This window comes from Poecilia mexicana, unplaced genomic scaffold, assembly GCF_051168715.1.
Source record: "Poecilia mexicana isolate PSO_F unplaced genomic scaffold, ASM5116871v1 scaffold_7, whole genome shotgun sequence".
Lineage (NCBI taxonomy): Eukaryota > Metazoa > Chordata > Actinopteri > Cyprinodontiformes > Poeciliidae > Poecilia > Poecilia mexicana.
The window spans coordinates 28,579,265-28,595,673 of NW_028263376.1; the positions used below are offsets into that span (position 1 = coordinate 28,579,265).

At 37.6% G+C, this 16,409-nt stretch overlaps 1 protein-coding gene across 1 annotated transcript; it reads left to right on the plus strand.

The window, feature by feature from the left end:
- The first annotated feature begins 606 nt into the window (after positions 1 to 606).
- mapk14a (mitogen-activated protein kinase 14a) lies at positions 607 to 15,610 on the plus strand. The gene is made up of 12 exons (XM_015009468.2): positions 607 to 1,015; positions 5,275 to 5,404; positions 5,628 to 5,686; positions 10,244 to 10,355; positions 12,378 to 12,407; positions 12,677 to 12,724; positions 12,801 to 12,915; positions 12,999 to 13,070; positions 13,318 to 13,397; positions 14,195 to 14,273; positions 14,376 to 14,549; positions 14,658 to 15,610. The coding sequence occupies exons 1-12, from the start codon at positions 897 to 899 to the stop codon at positions 14,711 to 14,713; spliced, it is 1,074 nt and encodes a 357-aa protein (XP_014864954.1). The 5' UTR covers positions 607 to 896; the 3' UTR covers positions 14,714 to 15,610.
- The last annotated feature ends 799 nt before the right edge of the window (positions 15,611 to 16,409 follow it).

Sequence of the window (16,409 nt, forward strand, 5' to 3'; positions counted from 1 at the left end):
TTGAAAACTAAATAATTGGAATGGAAAATTATATTTGAGCTATGGTGACATTGCAAATGTACATCTGACAGCTTTTTTTTATTTTACTTTGTTTTGTTATATTAGTATATCCATACAGGCTTCTGGTACTCGTAGTGAAATGGAATATTTAATTTGTTGGATCCAAATGACATCCTGGGAAATTTTCCCCAATTTCTCCAATTTATAAAATAATGTTAAATATGGTTATTTTCTGTCTGTAAGTGAGGATATACATCAATATTGCACTTCCAGCAGTTTGACAAATGCTACTATTTTTTGTGTATTTTTTGGGGCCAAAATAATATGAAGAAATATTTTGAACAAAATTATATTTTCATTCCGAACATTATAGGATTCACTTTTCAGATGATGTAAAAACTATTGTTAGATAAAATCGATTTTTATTGTCCTTTTATTATTCAGTAATTAATAACATTTATGTAAACTATTAAAAAAAATCAATCGATTCAATTCTTCCTGTTTTTTCACACTTAAAAATAACAGATGTTTTTTTTTTCCATTTAGTACTCGAACGCACCATTGGTTTCATTCGCGACTCCTCTTAAAGCTGTATGGAACTGACTTCTCGCGAGACTACAGCTAGAAACCTCAGGAGCAGTATCTGATACTGGAAGAGAGGAACAAATGAAAGTGGAGAGTTAAAAGTGTGCACGCAACAGGCGGTGATTCTGTAACTTTGTGTAAGAAAACAACTTGAAGATCTACAACTGCGCGTAGATCTCCAGCAACAAGGGGCCGCCTGTATTATCTCCTGCTGCTGTTGTTTGTGTGACGGAGCTTTTCTCAGCTCGGTGGTAAAGAAGCAGCACGGGGCAGAAAGAGACGGTTGGTGGTCGACGGTTGGTTCTGCAGGAATGTCGCAGAAAGAAAGATCCGGATTTTACCTGCAGGAGGTCAATAAAACGATATGGGAAGTCCCGCGTCGGTACCAGGACCTGTCTCCGGTGGGCTCAGGCGCCTATGGATCGGTTTGGTAAATCACGTTTTCTGTAAAGGTTAAAGTGTGCAGAGTTGAGCCAACTAACTTCTCCATTCATTGAGACGGGGCCTGCAGAGGCAGAAGCTAAACTTAGGTTAGCAAGGTGGAGCTAGAATGGCTCTGTCAACATATATCAAGTTATTTTTCTTAAAATATGATTATTTTAGAACTATCAAACGAATCCAACGCTAAAGAGCAGCATTGTCATTAACTTTATTGCAGGAAGCGACTACTCTTATTTTGTCATTGGATCAGTCCCAAGAATGACTGACTGTCTCGATCACATACTTCACATAGTGATCCGATTCCTTCTCGGTTAAATGGTTTTATAGGACAAGTAGTAATAGTACCGTAGTGTTTTTTTCTTCGATTAATTATTTAATCAGTTACGATTGTTTACTAGCTCTAGTTGTTCGAATGTGAAAAGTCGCTGGCAGATTTACTTCTTTGCAATTAAAGGGCTATGGTTGACCATGCATTGCAAAAGTACATAATGAACAATTGAAAGTGCAGTGAAATGTGTGATTTTTAGGTCTACTGTTTTCAAGTACTGCTTTCCTAATAATAGAAACAGCTTGTTCCTTTGGCAGCTCCATAGCAAATGTACTCTGATAATGAAACAAATCTGAATAACGGAAGCATTCGCATTTTTAAAGCGTAAGGAAGACGCCACATCTTCCGATTTGCTAATAGTCTATTTTATGCAAGGGTTGAGCTTTTTCATTGAGTTAATGAGTAGAGGTGGGATACATAGACTTTGAATGTTATATTTTATTTATTGTGATGATAAAATGGTGAAAACAAGCATTTTAGAAATATTTTCAGAATGTTTGGCTGTACTTTTTGTTTCTTTTGTTCTAATAAGTTACTCATCAAACAGGTTATTTCAGTACTTCAGTTACATTAGGTAACACAGCGTACAATAATTGTTTTCAAACATATTTGCAGATGTATTATTTGTTGACGCTCTTATGAAACTTACACTAGTAAAAAAAAACTGAATAATGAATCAAATTTAAGAAAATCACACCTCCCAATTCTTTTAATTTATTGGGTTTACAGACACAATCAACTAGAGTTTACTGTTATAATGAAAAATGACATGGCTTATCACACTACTCATTTTTTCCTGATAAGGATTAAGACTATGATCGTCTTTCCATAGCAGTTATTGCATTCTTTATTGTATAGTAAAATATAGGGCTGTTGTAAACGAATATTTTAGTAATCGAGTAATCTATCGATTATTCTTACGATTAATCGAGTAATCGGATAAAAAAAATTATAAAATGAAATATTGGTAAATCTGGCATAATACCGGTGTTACTATCGGATATCAATATCAGTCCAATTTTCCATATTTGAGCATCCCTAACAGTTGCTTTTTTGTAGTTTAGAAAACTAACCTGTAACAATAATAGCTCACTTTCTAAGTTAACCAGAAGAAAAGTTATAGAAAAATCTGAAATTATATTGAATTTAATAACAAAGAGGCAGGCTCACAAATATGCTTATAAAAAATGTCTACAATCCAGCTTTTAGTTTATGTATTCATCTTCAGTGAGTTTAATAGATTAATTAAACTCACCTTAACCACCTAACCTGTCACGCTTTGGGTTTGAAAATACGGGAAATGCCGCCTGGACTGGGAGGAGAGGGCGAATGAACGAACGTAAGATGGGGTGGAGGGGAGGAAATAGACCAGCGGACTGACGAACCGTTAGACCGGGGGACGAACACGGGGGGAAGCAATACGGGATATTTACGACACCTTCACTGGTCACACTCAGAAACTCATCTACCAGCCATGTACGATGCGCTCCGCCACCCGTTTCTTCAGACCGGGATATGAAATTATTGTGCGGTTCGTCGGTAAAGCTACATTTACACGGTAAGCATCAGCTACTCAGCCGCCCGCCCTGTTCAGGCTATCCGCTCACCTCAGCGCTCTTCCCGCCGTTCGCTTTCAACCAGCAGCCCCGGAGGAGAAATGCTGCCGTACTCCAGGCATTCCCCCAGTCATTTTAAGGATGCTTATTGGTTCCCCAAAAAACGATAAAAAGTCGGGCATTATCATCAATCAATAAAATCCCCACGGGCCAATCTTGAAGATTGGACTTTATGCCGCTGAGACTTAGCTTTTGTCAACAACTCAGAGGCGGAAGTGAGAGCTCCGCGCAACGCAAATGAAGTCCCGGCCGGAATAAAACATTCCTAACTAATAAAACATAAATTAACGAAGCTTCGAGGCAGGTAAATTTTCCTCGAGGAATTTTAGTAATCGAGGTACTCGAATCATTCGAGGAATCGTTTCAGCCCTAGTAAAATATAACTTTAGGGTTTAGTGAGGTCTGCTTGAGATGCGACATTTTGGGTGCCACTCCATAAGAGTTTTAGCATCTCAGTCGCATGACTCTTTGATCATGCATGGAGGCACAGCATAGTTTAAAGTCCTTTCACCTGGCTCATTGTGTTGGCATGCGGAATGTGAACGCATAGGACTTGAAGTATAACAGCGCTTCAGACGTTACTTCCAAGTATTCTTTTCCATTGTTAATTTCAATTCAGCTCTTAAAATCTAATCGAGAATATTTGGAAACCTCAAAGACTTGAAAGTATCATTTTCTATTAGTTTTTTCCACTGTTGTTCCATACGAATGTATGATTGATCGCTACTATTGCTTATGCTATATGACTATTGATTACAGACTATTTTGACTATTTGTAATTGACCAACATTTTTGTCTCAGCTTTCTTTCTTTTCTGTCTTCCAAGTGCTCCTATCACTTCTCATGAGCTCTTACGTCTCAGTCACTAAAGTCTGTATCTGGGTTGGGCATCGAAAGCAGAGAAAGGTCCTTTTTGTCTGGCACAGTATATTGTTTGCATGCAGAACATTAATGCAGGGCATACGCGGAACACCGTGTTACAATATGTTGTGCAGCTCTGCTCTTGCTGCTATCTTAGTAAAACATAATGACACATAGGTGGGGAGCAGATGTTTGTTTTGCAAATGGAAACAGGCATGTGTGCCAGGCGATGAGGTAATCTGTCTCTGGTTAATGACCTCGCCTTGTTTTTTTTTGTTGTTTTTTTTTTTTTCCTTTAATAAATCAAGCAGTTTTATAGTGATGCATACAATCGATAGACTTTATTTTATCCTGATGCATTTAAGGGCAAAGGGCACCATGCCTGCTCTTTAATATTTGAGCATATCAGGGATTGATCAGGTCAACCTTCATTTCACTAATATCCTGTTTTTGTAATAAAACCGCCCTAATGTTTGTACTTTGTCAATAAAGCAGGAAATGGGGCACAATTAATGACACAGATATGACCTCTAATATAATTTCAAATGCTGTAAATTTGGGAGTCTATTATTTTAGACAAATGGCAAACATGTTGAATTCATAATCGCAAAGATGCAATTCAAATTAGTAATACACCTGTAATCCAGGGATCAAAGTTGTCAGATTTTCCCTTAACAATATTTGACAGGCAAGATGCAAGTCTAAATTCAAAAACATCTTCTTTTTTTTTTTAGTTTAAGTTTTACCAAATGTACCAGAACCGAAAATCTCAAAATGCAGCTAAAGATTAGAAACGTGAGCTTTGATGCATAAATGGAGTCGTCTTGAAATCCCTTCTTTTTCCTGATGGTTTCAAAACCATTTCCTCTGTCAAAGAAGCTGCAGCACATTTTCTTTTGTCTGCGTTTAGAACATTTAGCAGTTGATATGAAACAAAGTCTTTATGTGCTATGGATAAATTCAACATGTAATGTTGCTGCCGGTAAACAGTCGAGCTTTAAGTGAAGTGAGGAATCGCCACGGTACAGTAATTATTATTATTATTATTCATCTCAGTTGAAAGCTGGTTTCTGCCTGCAGCAGCTTTTACAGTAAGATGGAGGAATCTTGGTGTTGGTCAGAGGCAGCCTGCTGACAGGGTGGAGGATATATTGCTGTCAGAGACCGGTCCCAGTCTGCTGAGACGTGACATTTTCTGCTGATGCCGCCCATTTCTCAGCCTTCAGTTCAATTCACTACACCTAATTTTGTTTTGAGAGCAAACTCAGCCGCATGAGCCGTCTGAAATCTGCTTTATCAGCCTTAATTGAAGACGCTCGCTTTGCTGAATTTATTGACTTAATACCTATAACTGAATTTAAAAAAAAGTTACAGTGCGGTCATATATTTTTTTTGGTTTTCTTTTAAGGTTAAATGTTTTTTTTTTTCTCTTTCGCTCAACAGTTCTGCATATGATGAGAAACTGGGTTTGAAGGTCGCTGTGAAGAAGCTTTCCCGACCTTTCCAGTCCATCATCCACGCCAAAAGAACCTACAGGGAGCTGCGGCTGCTGAAACACATGAAGCATGAAAATGTGAGTGGGCTGCTTTCTTCTGTTTCTTCCTTCCTGGAGGCAAACAGGCTTAAAAAACAAATACTTATTCGATGCTTAATATTGTTTGTTTGAAGAAATCTGCGTCTCAGTGAAGGTTATATTTTCTGCTCTCTGTGTTTTTAATTTCAGTGTGGCTTTCTTTCTTTCTTTCTTTCTTTCTTTCTTTCTTTCTTTCTTTCTTTCTTTTTTTTTATTTTTATAGGTCATTGGGCTCTTGGATGTTTTCAGTCCTGCTACAAGTCTAAAAGAATTCAAAGATGTGTAAGTTTGTTTGTTCAAGATAATTGCATTAATCCATGTTTTCTATTAAGAGAAGTATATCTGTATAATTTAACCAGAGTGAAGGTGGCACAACTGGTAGCTTCTGGACAGCAGTCAGTCCAAACTCAGGTTGGAAAACCCCTGGAGTCTGGCCAGCAGTCTAATTACACTGGCGCACTTTTTTTTTTCTTTCTTTCTTTTTTTTTTAAAGGATAGTCTGTTACTTTCTTTACCGTCTGGCTGCTACAAAACATTTAATCCTTCAGACATTTTTAAACATTTTGCTTCTACTTGCAAATAGATTATTTTGAAATTGGAAGTGCAGTGCTCCTGTTGCAATCTAAAGTCGGCATACACTAGTAGCGGTGTGAATATAATTTGCTTATAATTATCTACACCAGCGATTCCTTTTCTTTTTTTCAAAGCAACTTACTACTTCGGACGTTAAAACACAGGAATTGGATGCATCTGTTTAAATTTATTTAATTCACACAGGGTGAAGATTATAGACATGTGGTCTAAAGCTGCTCAGTATGCCTGCAGTTCTGTGCTACATTTTGGAAGATTATTTTTCTGGTGCTCTGCATGCAAATTCTGCATGTCAAAAATATTTTTGGCCTGTTGGAAAGACTCGCATCTCCCACAGTGCTGCTCACACGTACCAAATATTTTTTACTGATGGGAACATTGTGACAAAGGAAAAAGTATTGAAGTTACTTGCTTTTCTAAAATTGTGCAACCAAATATGTATATATCTACACTCATATTGGGTTAAATGTGTCTTGGTCTATTGCACAGACCACCTTTTTTGTTCTTTTAATTAGTTTTTTGTTAAAGTTCCTGGTGTATTTTCATTTCGTTCCTGCCAGTTTTTAGTTTTCCTCATCAGATGGGCTCTGGGGGGAAAAAAATGTGGTGCGTCTTCCTGCTTCCGCAGGCGGTTTCACTTTGCATCCTTTAACTGTCCCACACTCATTCCACACGGCATTATCCCTTACACTTTGTTATAGTTATGGGTTTTGACTACCTTCTGAAGTTGTTCAGGGTTATGTTTGGAGTGACTTCAGCCCCCCACCCGTTTATGTTGGGACCTTTCAATGGATTATGGTGTCTAAAGAAGACTCTGATCACTGAACGAAGGGTTTGTCTAGACGGAGATGAAGTCTAGCTGAATATATATCCAAGGTAGTTCTTGCTCTGTATTTACAACTGTTCACTCAAACCATGTGACACGATGCTCCCACCACCATGCTCACCAACAGGTCAGTATCGTTGGGTTTCAGCCCTCACTCTGACTGCTCTACATTTTAATCTCGTCATTGTGACTCAACAGTCGAGTCTTTGTCTCATCTTGACCACATTTCTTTTCTCCAGAAGACATTGTGGCTAGACCATGTGAGCGACAGATACTTCAATCAAGCTTGAATGTGTTTACTTTCTTGGTCAGCGGCCTCTGGGTTCATGTTAGTAATTTGGCTTCACTGTGGATGGTGATGCTGGTGTTCCAGTTAATGATTGGCTTGAGTCTGGCTCGTTCCTTGGTTGTTCCTGGACAACCCAGACATTCACTTATCCATAATTGCTTGAACCTGTGACCCTGTAGTCTTCAGTTGTCCAGAAATGCCTCTAAATGGCTTTCACAGTGTATATTTAATATTTCACTGGCTGCTGTCAAACAAATTCTTTTATACTTTCAACTACCAGCTACAATCAATCAATGACGCCTAATGAGAAACTGATAGGCCTTGGACTTACCACGCTGACACTTCCTAGGACCTCTAGGTGAATGAAAGTGTATATTTGAGCCTGCATTGATCGTTTAGAAAAGTTTTCAACACTTTTGATCATTTTTATTGATTTAGACGATCATGCTTGTTCATCTAAATCTGTTTCTTAGGAAGTGAACGCAAAGGCTTGAAGAGCATCCAAAATCAAAATGCCAGAAACTAGGCTCTGAAAGAAAGGAGATGATGGATGTTAACATCAAAAGCAGCGATGGAAGAAATTTATAGTTTTGGCAACAGGAAACTTGACTGCAATCACTTATTCTCTGACTTTTTTTCTGTTGAAAACGAATAAATAAATATTAGTTGTCAAGCAATCAAGAGTTTAGGATTTCTCACAGGTTTGTTTTAGCTTTGGGCGGTCTTTTTAGATGCAGACAAGCCCATTTGTGGATCCCTTCAGCTGCTTCCTGAGCATCTAAACAGCATCGTAACCTCATTGTTTGATAACATCTTCGTGTGTAATAGTTGCAAGTTGGAAACAGTATCTTCATTCAGGCACGATTAATCATGAGACAGTTCATTCAATGTCGGGCTGTTTGTAGCCGGGACTCTGAAGTGCCATGGTCCTGTTTGTTGACTAAGCTCTAAGCTTTCTACACTCTACAGGTCTGATTGGTAGAAAATACTTCTCCGTTTCTGTTTTTATTTCAAGTGGGCTTTTTGGGTGACCGTACATACATTAAAGGATGCAACCTGCCCTGTGTGGCAGTGTTTCCTGTTGCATAAAAAAAAAAAAAAAATGGTCACACAGTTCCTTGCCGCATAGATGGTGCAAGAAATGTAGCAGGTGGGATTCTCAGGCTTCACCCTGGAGTCCGTGTCTGTGTCTGTCGCTTCACCACAGAGGTATTTATATCGATGCCAGTTCCAGCTTCTGCAGGGTGGATTGTGGGTTTCAACAGACCTCCTTCAATTACCAGAGACTCTAGCAATCCACATTAGAGAAGATTTTTTTCTGACGTTCTGATAGGTTTGACCTGATCCAGACCTCGCCTTAAAAACCAGATTTATTTCTTTGAATTTGTTTTTAGAGCAGCAGCGACATCTTCAGTAATAATTTTGGAGAAAGGCGAAGAATGAATAAACTATCTTGAGCATGTTGTGCTTTCAATTGCTGTGGTTAGGATAATTGAATGTAAACTGCCATGAGAATGTAGTTTCATTTTGAACAACTTCTTACACCTTTTGTGCGTTCTCTAAATTTAGTTTTAAACACCTCCCTGAACTGCAATTGGTATTTTTTTTTTCCCACACGATAGTAGCTTCCACACTGAAGAGTGTTGTATACTTAGTATGACTTGCCACCTCCTGGGTGTGACTGAAAATAAATGGGATGTATGAATTTCCAACCTGCTGAAAATAACCTGATTCTCATGACCAATAGGCCTTTGTCTGTCTGAGTTGCTGTTGCCAGGTCAAAAACAAACACGTTAAAAGTTGGTTTGATTTAAGAGGGTTTGGCAAAACCCTGCTTTATTACAAAGAGGGTTGTGCATGAGCAAGTTTGAAACCAGACAACAACAGCAGCAGTGTTGTAATCTTTTTTTTTTTTTTCCCACTAGAATCAACTCCATCACGCTACAAATCTTTGTCTGCATCAACCTTTGAATCTTCCAAAGCTTTAGGATGAATAAAGGAGCAGAATACTTTCGTAACTCTTGATTTTTCATTTTAATATAAAAGTTCTCTGACGGTGCAAGCAGGTGCTCCTGGGCTGAGCCAATTGTCTGCAGCGTAAAGAAAACTGGTGCGTTTATATGAGACGTCACTTGAGGCCAAACCTCATATCTGCAATGCATTTTAGCTTATTTTTGGTAGAAGTGTTTTGAAAAGGAAGACTCGTGACACTTTAATTTTTTCATAATTGTGGTTTTTATTTTATATTATTATTATTACCTCTGTGGTGCAGTGGTATTGATATGAATGAAAATATAGCTGCAGTGCTTGTGGTTTGCTATTGCACTAGACTTAAAAGGCTCACGTTGATTTAACTTTTGAGGCAATAAAATGGGACTTGAAATGCAATTTCAGAGAAAACCTTAAATATTTACAGAAGTTTGGATTAAGCCAAAAATGGGGAAGAAAAAAAAATGAAGAGATTGATTCTCTTGGGTTCTCCTGCCACGCTTCTCTCTCTTATAGGAGAATGGAAAAACATAGGTCACTATTTATACGCCGTTTTTCCAAGGCGGGTGAACCTCTCTCTCTCTCTCTGGCTGCGTATCTGATCTGTGTGTGCCGCCAAGCACAAGTCCCAGCATTGAAATGTGCTATTTTAAGCCCTCGATCCCCACACTCTGTGAGAATAGAATAGTATTCACGAAACCTGTATTTGTTTAGCAACAGACCGACGAAGCGGCAGCACACTCATCCGTTAGCTTTTGCTCCCGTGTCGCCTCTCAAGCGGTGGCGCTCACTCAGTCTTTAAGTGCTTTTGATTAATTTTAAACTGTTCTAGGATTGGATTTAAAGTATCCGCTGATGCCATTTAGCTCATTTATCCTGCGTGCTTGTCAAGTGATATTACATTTGTAAAGGGCTTGACCTTTCAGTGTCCCAAGAGAGAAGTGAAAAGAAGTAGCTGCAAAACTGGTGTAAGCTTTTATTGCCGTGTGGGGAAATAAAGCTGCGGCCTCCAAACTGGCCTTCCAGAATTAGATTCAAAGAGCAAATTTATTTATTTCAAGCCCCTCTCTGACTTCTGTTGAGTTTGGAAGTTATTGAGATTTCTTGCTTCAACTCTGACGACAATCTTTTTTATGACTGGCAGGTATCTTGTGACTCACCTAATGGGAGCAGATCTGAACAACATTGTCAAATGTCAGAAACTCTCAGACGACCATGTGCAGTTCCTCATATACCAGATCCTCCGAGGACTGAAGGTGAGGTCATTCAGGAAGAGCATGTTTCCACATCGTTTTCGTTTTTCGTATTATGCCATCTTTTTAGGGAAGTGCACCAAAACACACACACACACACACACACACACACACAACATGATGCTGCCACCGTCATGCTTCACAGTTGGTTTGGTGTTCTAAGGCTCACAAGCTTCCCTCCCGACCCCCCCTTTTTCTTTTTTTAATTCAATTACAATGAGGGTCGTTATTATCAAACTCTTAAATTTTACTTCCATCAGCCCACAGGACTCCAAAGATGATTTTTTTTTTTTTGTGCTCGAGCCCATTGATAATCTATAATCTGGCTTTTTAAGCTGCTTCTTGATAAAAGACTAATATTTCACCGTGACTAATAGATACCATTTTCTCATCGTCTCCTTGAGAAAAACACCTTAAAATACACACACAGGGATCAGAGGCTTGCACAGCCATGACGTTATCATCTGGGATTTACTTAGTCACTAAAAGGCAGAATAATCGTGGTGTATTTTAATCTTCTGTATTTAACAAAGTAATAAAAAAAATAATCTCCTCTGGCATTAAGGAAGTGTAAATAATTTTAATAATTTCAGCTGAGCTAAAATAAGAAATGGTCCGAGTTAAACTCGCACAGAAAACAAAAATGGCTTCCTTTTATTCACAGTGATGAATTTAGCAGAACATGATGTTTCAGGCAGATGTATAATCTATGAAATGGGTGGGATTAAAGGAAGCAAGTTTGTTTTTTTGTTGTTGTTAGAATACCCTGCGTATTCAGCTTATGGTTAAACTGTTTTATCTGCCAAAACCTCAGAAATGTAAGAGTAAATTAGTAATAACATAGTAATACATTTACAAAGAAGTAATTAATTCAAATATTTATATTATAGAAAATGTTTTTTTTTCTTTTCTTTATTTTAGACTTTCTTGATCCCCTTTTCCATTTTTTTCCTTTAAATTTGACTTATTTTACATTTATTCTTGTCTGGAAGCGATGTTTAATTTTTCACTTTCTACACTTAGTTTTTAAAACTAGCTTATTTGTATATTTGTTTAGTGCAGTACTTTATGTGTTCCTGCTTTATTATGGAGTGGTAGCAGCCTGTTAATCACACCATCAGTGAGACATGATGGACAGCTTTGAAATAAATACTGACTGATGGAAGTTGTTTGTATTTTAACATTTGAGTATTTAAATTAGATTAATATTTAGTCTCCATTCAGGCAGTTTTAGTCCTTCATAGTAATGGATGCTGTACATCCTGAAAGCTGGGTCTGATTATTCTTAAGGGTTTTTGGTTCTACATTCTGTTTTTTTCAGGACTAATCAGTTTCTCGGGTTCAAACCGGTGTTTCTGCCAGTTCTTTGTCTGTCTGCATCTTAGTGGTTTGGAGTTTAGTTACATTTTTTGGCGCTACACATATACTGTCAATGCAAGTCCTGTTTCATTGTTCACTAATCGGCTTAATGTGTTAAGTTGCTGCTGAAGCATGTCTGTCTGTTCCTCCATAACAATTGGAGGTTTTTGTTGCTGTGAACGCTACGTGTTAACTAGTAGGAGGAGAGTCATTCTAGTAAACAAGTTCTTTCAGTAAAAGTACTGGTTATACAGGTACTCTACGTGCATGCACAGACTTTCCTCTCGAGGACTTGCATCGTGGATTAATTTGCGTTTCTAAATTGTCCTTAGGAATGATGATGCATACATGAGTGATTGTTTGTGTGATGAACCGGGGTCTGTGGTATTCCACACCTCTCGACCTTTAGTTTCTATCTTCTCGTGCTCGGATTTGCTAAAATCTCTGCTGTGATATTTTGTCGAAGTTTCATGGCATTACTTTTACTATGGATGTTATTTTTTTAATGAAAATGATTATTTGTGCAAAGCATAAATGAAGTATCTAATTTTCCTGAACAAAAATCAATAAACTCTCCACTTATCATTCCAATTAAAACTTGAGATGAATCAGTGGTTCCAGTATTCTGTCAGATTTTCTGACATTTGTATTTTTTTCTGTTCTCAGTATATCCACTCAGCGGGCATCATCCATAGAGTAAGTGTTTAGTTCAACCCCTGTCTCACCAATATTACCATCTTTAATGCTGAATTTGGGAAAAGTGGAAGTTGTCATCATTAGTCTTTGCGTAGACTGTGCAATTATTAGATGGCTAACATTTCATCATGCCAGCTATGCAGCATTTTTTTTTTTTTTTTAAGACTAGTGAAACATACATGACGATTATTTTTAAAGTAGAAAAATACATTTACTGTCTGGACTGGATGATCAAAATGTCTCACATTCATTACTTTTCAACCTCGCAGGATTTGAAACCTGGCAACCTTGCCGTAAACGAAGACTGTGAGCTAAAGGTCAGTAAGCTCTCTAATTCACACCATTTTACCTAAAACGTTTTACGGATGCCAATATTTGCCTGTCTCATATCAGATATTGGACTTTGGCTTGGCGCGGCACACTGACGATGAGATGACCGGCTACGTTGCCACGCGCTGGTATCGTGCTCCAGAGATCATGTTGAACTGGATGCACTACAACATGACAGGTTGAGTCCGTTACGATCCCGTTACCGTTTCCTTATTGAGAGCCTCTCTATTAGGTCAATTCTTACATTTGTGTTTGTTTTAGTGGATATTTGGTCGGTGGGATGCATTATGGCAGAACTTCTAACTGGGAAAACTCTGTTTCCTGGCTCAGACCGTATCCTTTCCATGAGGTGGAGCGCAGTTGGAGGAGCATTCACTCTGCTGGATGTTTTTAATTGTCCGGGCAGATTATTTTTTTCTTCTTGCTGGTTCCAGCTTCTTTGTGAAGTTGTCCTATTAAAATTTTTTTTTTTTTTTCCTTCAGGATATATTAAAATAATTTACTTTTGTAATATTTGTGACATTTCAGCATTCTGTTGTAGATGAAGTTATGCAGCATCTCCTTGACACAAGCTTTGTAGATATAAACCAGCTTCAGCAGATAATGCGTCTGACAGGAACACCCCCAGCAGCGCTAATCAACCGGATGCCCAGCCATGAGGTGAGAATGACCCACACTTTGCTTTCCTGGCAGAGAACAGGAGGAGGTTGACGGAAGACGTTTGCTGCACAGCCCTCTTATCAATGCTCTGGATTTTATCACAACACATTAGCTCAAAAACTTACCTTCACAATATCATTGTGTGCAGTGATAATGTTGCAAGAGATTGTATGGAATACATTATTTTTTGGGAGGTTAAATTTCAATTGTTGTGATTTTTCAATACGATAGTCAGCCTGTTTGTTGGGGTTTCACCTGTTAGATGACCAAATCTTAACACATGTGGTGATGGATAAGAGCAGTGTGAGATTTTTTTTTTTTTTTTTACAAATGATATACAGTCATTGCAAAATATAATGGTAAACGTTGCAAAGGTTTTAGTTTCAGCAAAAAATATTGAGACATAATAGTAATACAGATGGCTTTGTCAATTGTTTGCAGTTAAAAGCAATTATACCTACTTAAATATTCATAATACTGAATTGAAAAAATGTAGAAAAATACAACTTTTTTTCTCAATCTCAACTTTTTGAGGAAAAAACTGACGCATATATTTAGTTTTTCCATCTTTTTAGTTTTTATTTTTGACAGAAAGCTGTAAAGTATCTACTCTCTTCATCACAACGGGTCCATGTTTATTGGAAAATAAAACAAGTGTAAAACTGTGGCCATGCCTCAGAAATTTGACTTCCAAACAGAGTTGGGTTTATGTAGATGGAAACAGAAACGGTCTGTACTGACATGCTGCTGCTTGTGGAGACTGACACTTTGTTTTCTGCGTTGATGCGTTTACCCAGGCCAGGAATTATGTCAGCTCTTTGCCTCCTATGCCCAAGAGGAACTTTGCTCATGTTTTTATTGGTGCTAACCCACAAGGTAACAAGCAAAAAAAAAACAAGATTTATTCATTTATTTTTTTCCCGTGAAGCATAGACTGAGTTTCAGCTTTATTAACTCGTTGGCCTTTTCTCTCTGAAGCGGTGGACCTTCTGGAGAAGATGCTGGTTCTGGACGCAGACAAGAGGATAACAGCCACTGAAGCTCTGGAGCACCCCTACTTCTCCCAGTACCACGACCCAGAAGACGAGCCCGAGGCCGAGCCTTACGACCAGAGCTTTGAAAGTAGAGAACTGGAAATCGATGAGTGGAAGCGTACGTTTCTGCGTCCTAACATCTTGTTTATGGAGAAAAAAATAAAATAAAATCTGAGGAATTTTGATCTTGTTTTCAAGTCTTGTAACATTTTCTCGTTTCTTGCAGGATTGACCTATGAGGAGGTGTGTAGTTTTGTGCCACCTGATTACATGGAGGATTGAGATGAGCTGCAGCTACAACATGTGCATTAATGTTAAAGCCTTCAGGCACACAATACCAGCTATTTCTGAGTCTTTATTTCAGAAATCTTAAGAGATTTTTAAGGAGATTACTACTTTTATATGAAAATGCAAAAACTGGACCAGCAATAATCATTATGTACCACTGATATTGTTTGTTTTGGGGTTTTTTTTGTTGTTGAGGAATTTCACTTTTGCCAATATTTAAAAAAATGTATGTATTTAAATTTTTAGCTTTTAATTGTTTTTAATTTAAACTTCAACTCGACTGTGACTTCTGAGGCGATGAGACAACGGACCTACAGCTCTGCTGATTTGTTGAGTAACTTATAAATAAGCTGTTTTCTATTAATTATAAAGAAAGCATGCTCATCTACAATCCAGCTGGTCAATCTTTGGTACAATTTTTGATTTACCACAATTACTCTGATGCCTAAAAAGAGAAATCTTTGAACATTTCGGTGAATTTCAAAACACCAGCCTATTTTTTATTTTTTTTAATGCTTCTTCAACCCTCCCAGCTGAATTTAAAGACTTTAACGTGATTTCTTTAGATACTGTGAGATTTTTCACAAGTATATCTGAGCCTTTTCTGGTTAAATCTAGGTAACATGCCCAAAAATATGTAAATATGTGTCAGTCTTTATGTTTTATGTGGTTCTAAAGCATCTGATGTTAGCATGTACATGAAGGCATTGTGTGGTGTTGACTTTGGGTTACGATTTTTAGTATTATGCTTTAACCTGTAACTGCTAAACAGTGTAAAATGGGGAGTTGTATTTATTCTATGTGGAGTAGGTATTTAAGAGCAACAATCGGTCTGCAGTTTACTTGATATCTCCAGTCCTTTAAGAAAATAAATACTTATTTTTTAAGAGACTCATGTGTTTTGTGTTCTAGTTTCCAAACTGATTAGTTTGTCTTATCTCAAAAGGTATTTATTCTGGGATCTGTATTAATGAAATTTCATAAACCTTATGGTAAGTCTTGCGCTGTGGGAAAAAAATAATAAATTAATTCCATTGTGTTTCTCATTTCCAAAACCCTCCAGTTCTTTGAGTATATAGATGCCTGCGAATAGAGGTATTGAACTTCTGATTGAAAGATGAATGCTAAACCTACTTGACATGCTTGTTTACACAGCATAAGCTTATAAGGTTCTTCCTGAAGTATTTATATCACTTGAATGTTTTCTCATACAACCAGTAAGTTAATCATATTAGGTGTTTTTATTTTTAGACCAACACTAGTAGCTACAGACTTGCAGTGTGAAAGGAAAGTGATACAACTGAAGTGTAATGTGTTTCTGTTCAACAACTTTAACTCTCAAGGTCTAGTGCAAATCATGGGAAGACTTAAAATTGAATGTTCACAAGTTCCCCATACATTCTGAGTGTTTCAAAGAAGAATGGGCAAATATTTTAGTCTCTTGGCCTGTAAAGCTGGTGGACATGTCCAAAGAAGACAAGCAAGTGCAGTTGGAAGTCTTTTCACATACAGATTAATGTGAAAAAATAAATGTGAAAGTCGTATAATTTTCCTTTTTATTCATAATTACGCTCTAGTTTGTGTTGGTCTACCACACACACAACAAAACATTGAGGTTTGTGGTCCTAATGTGAATTTATATGAAGAAATTTGATGGATATATTAATATTTTGCAAGGCACAGTTTAGGA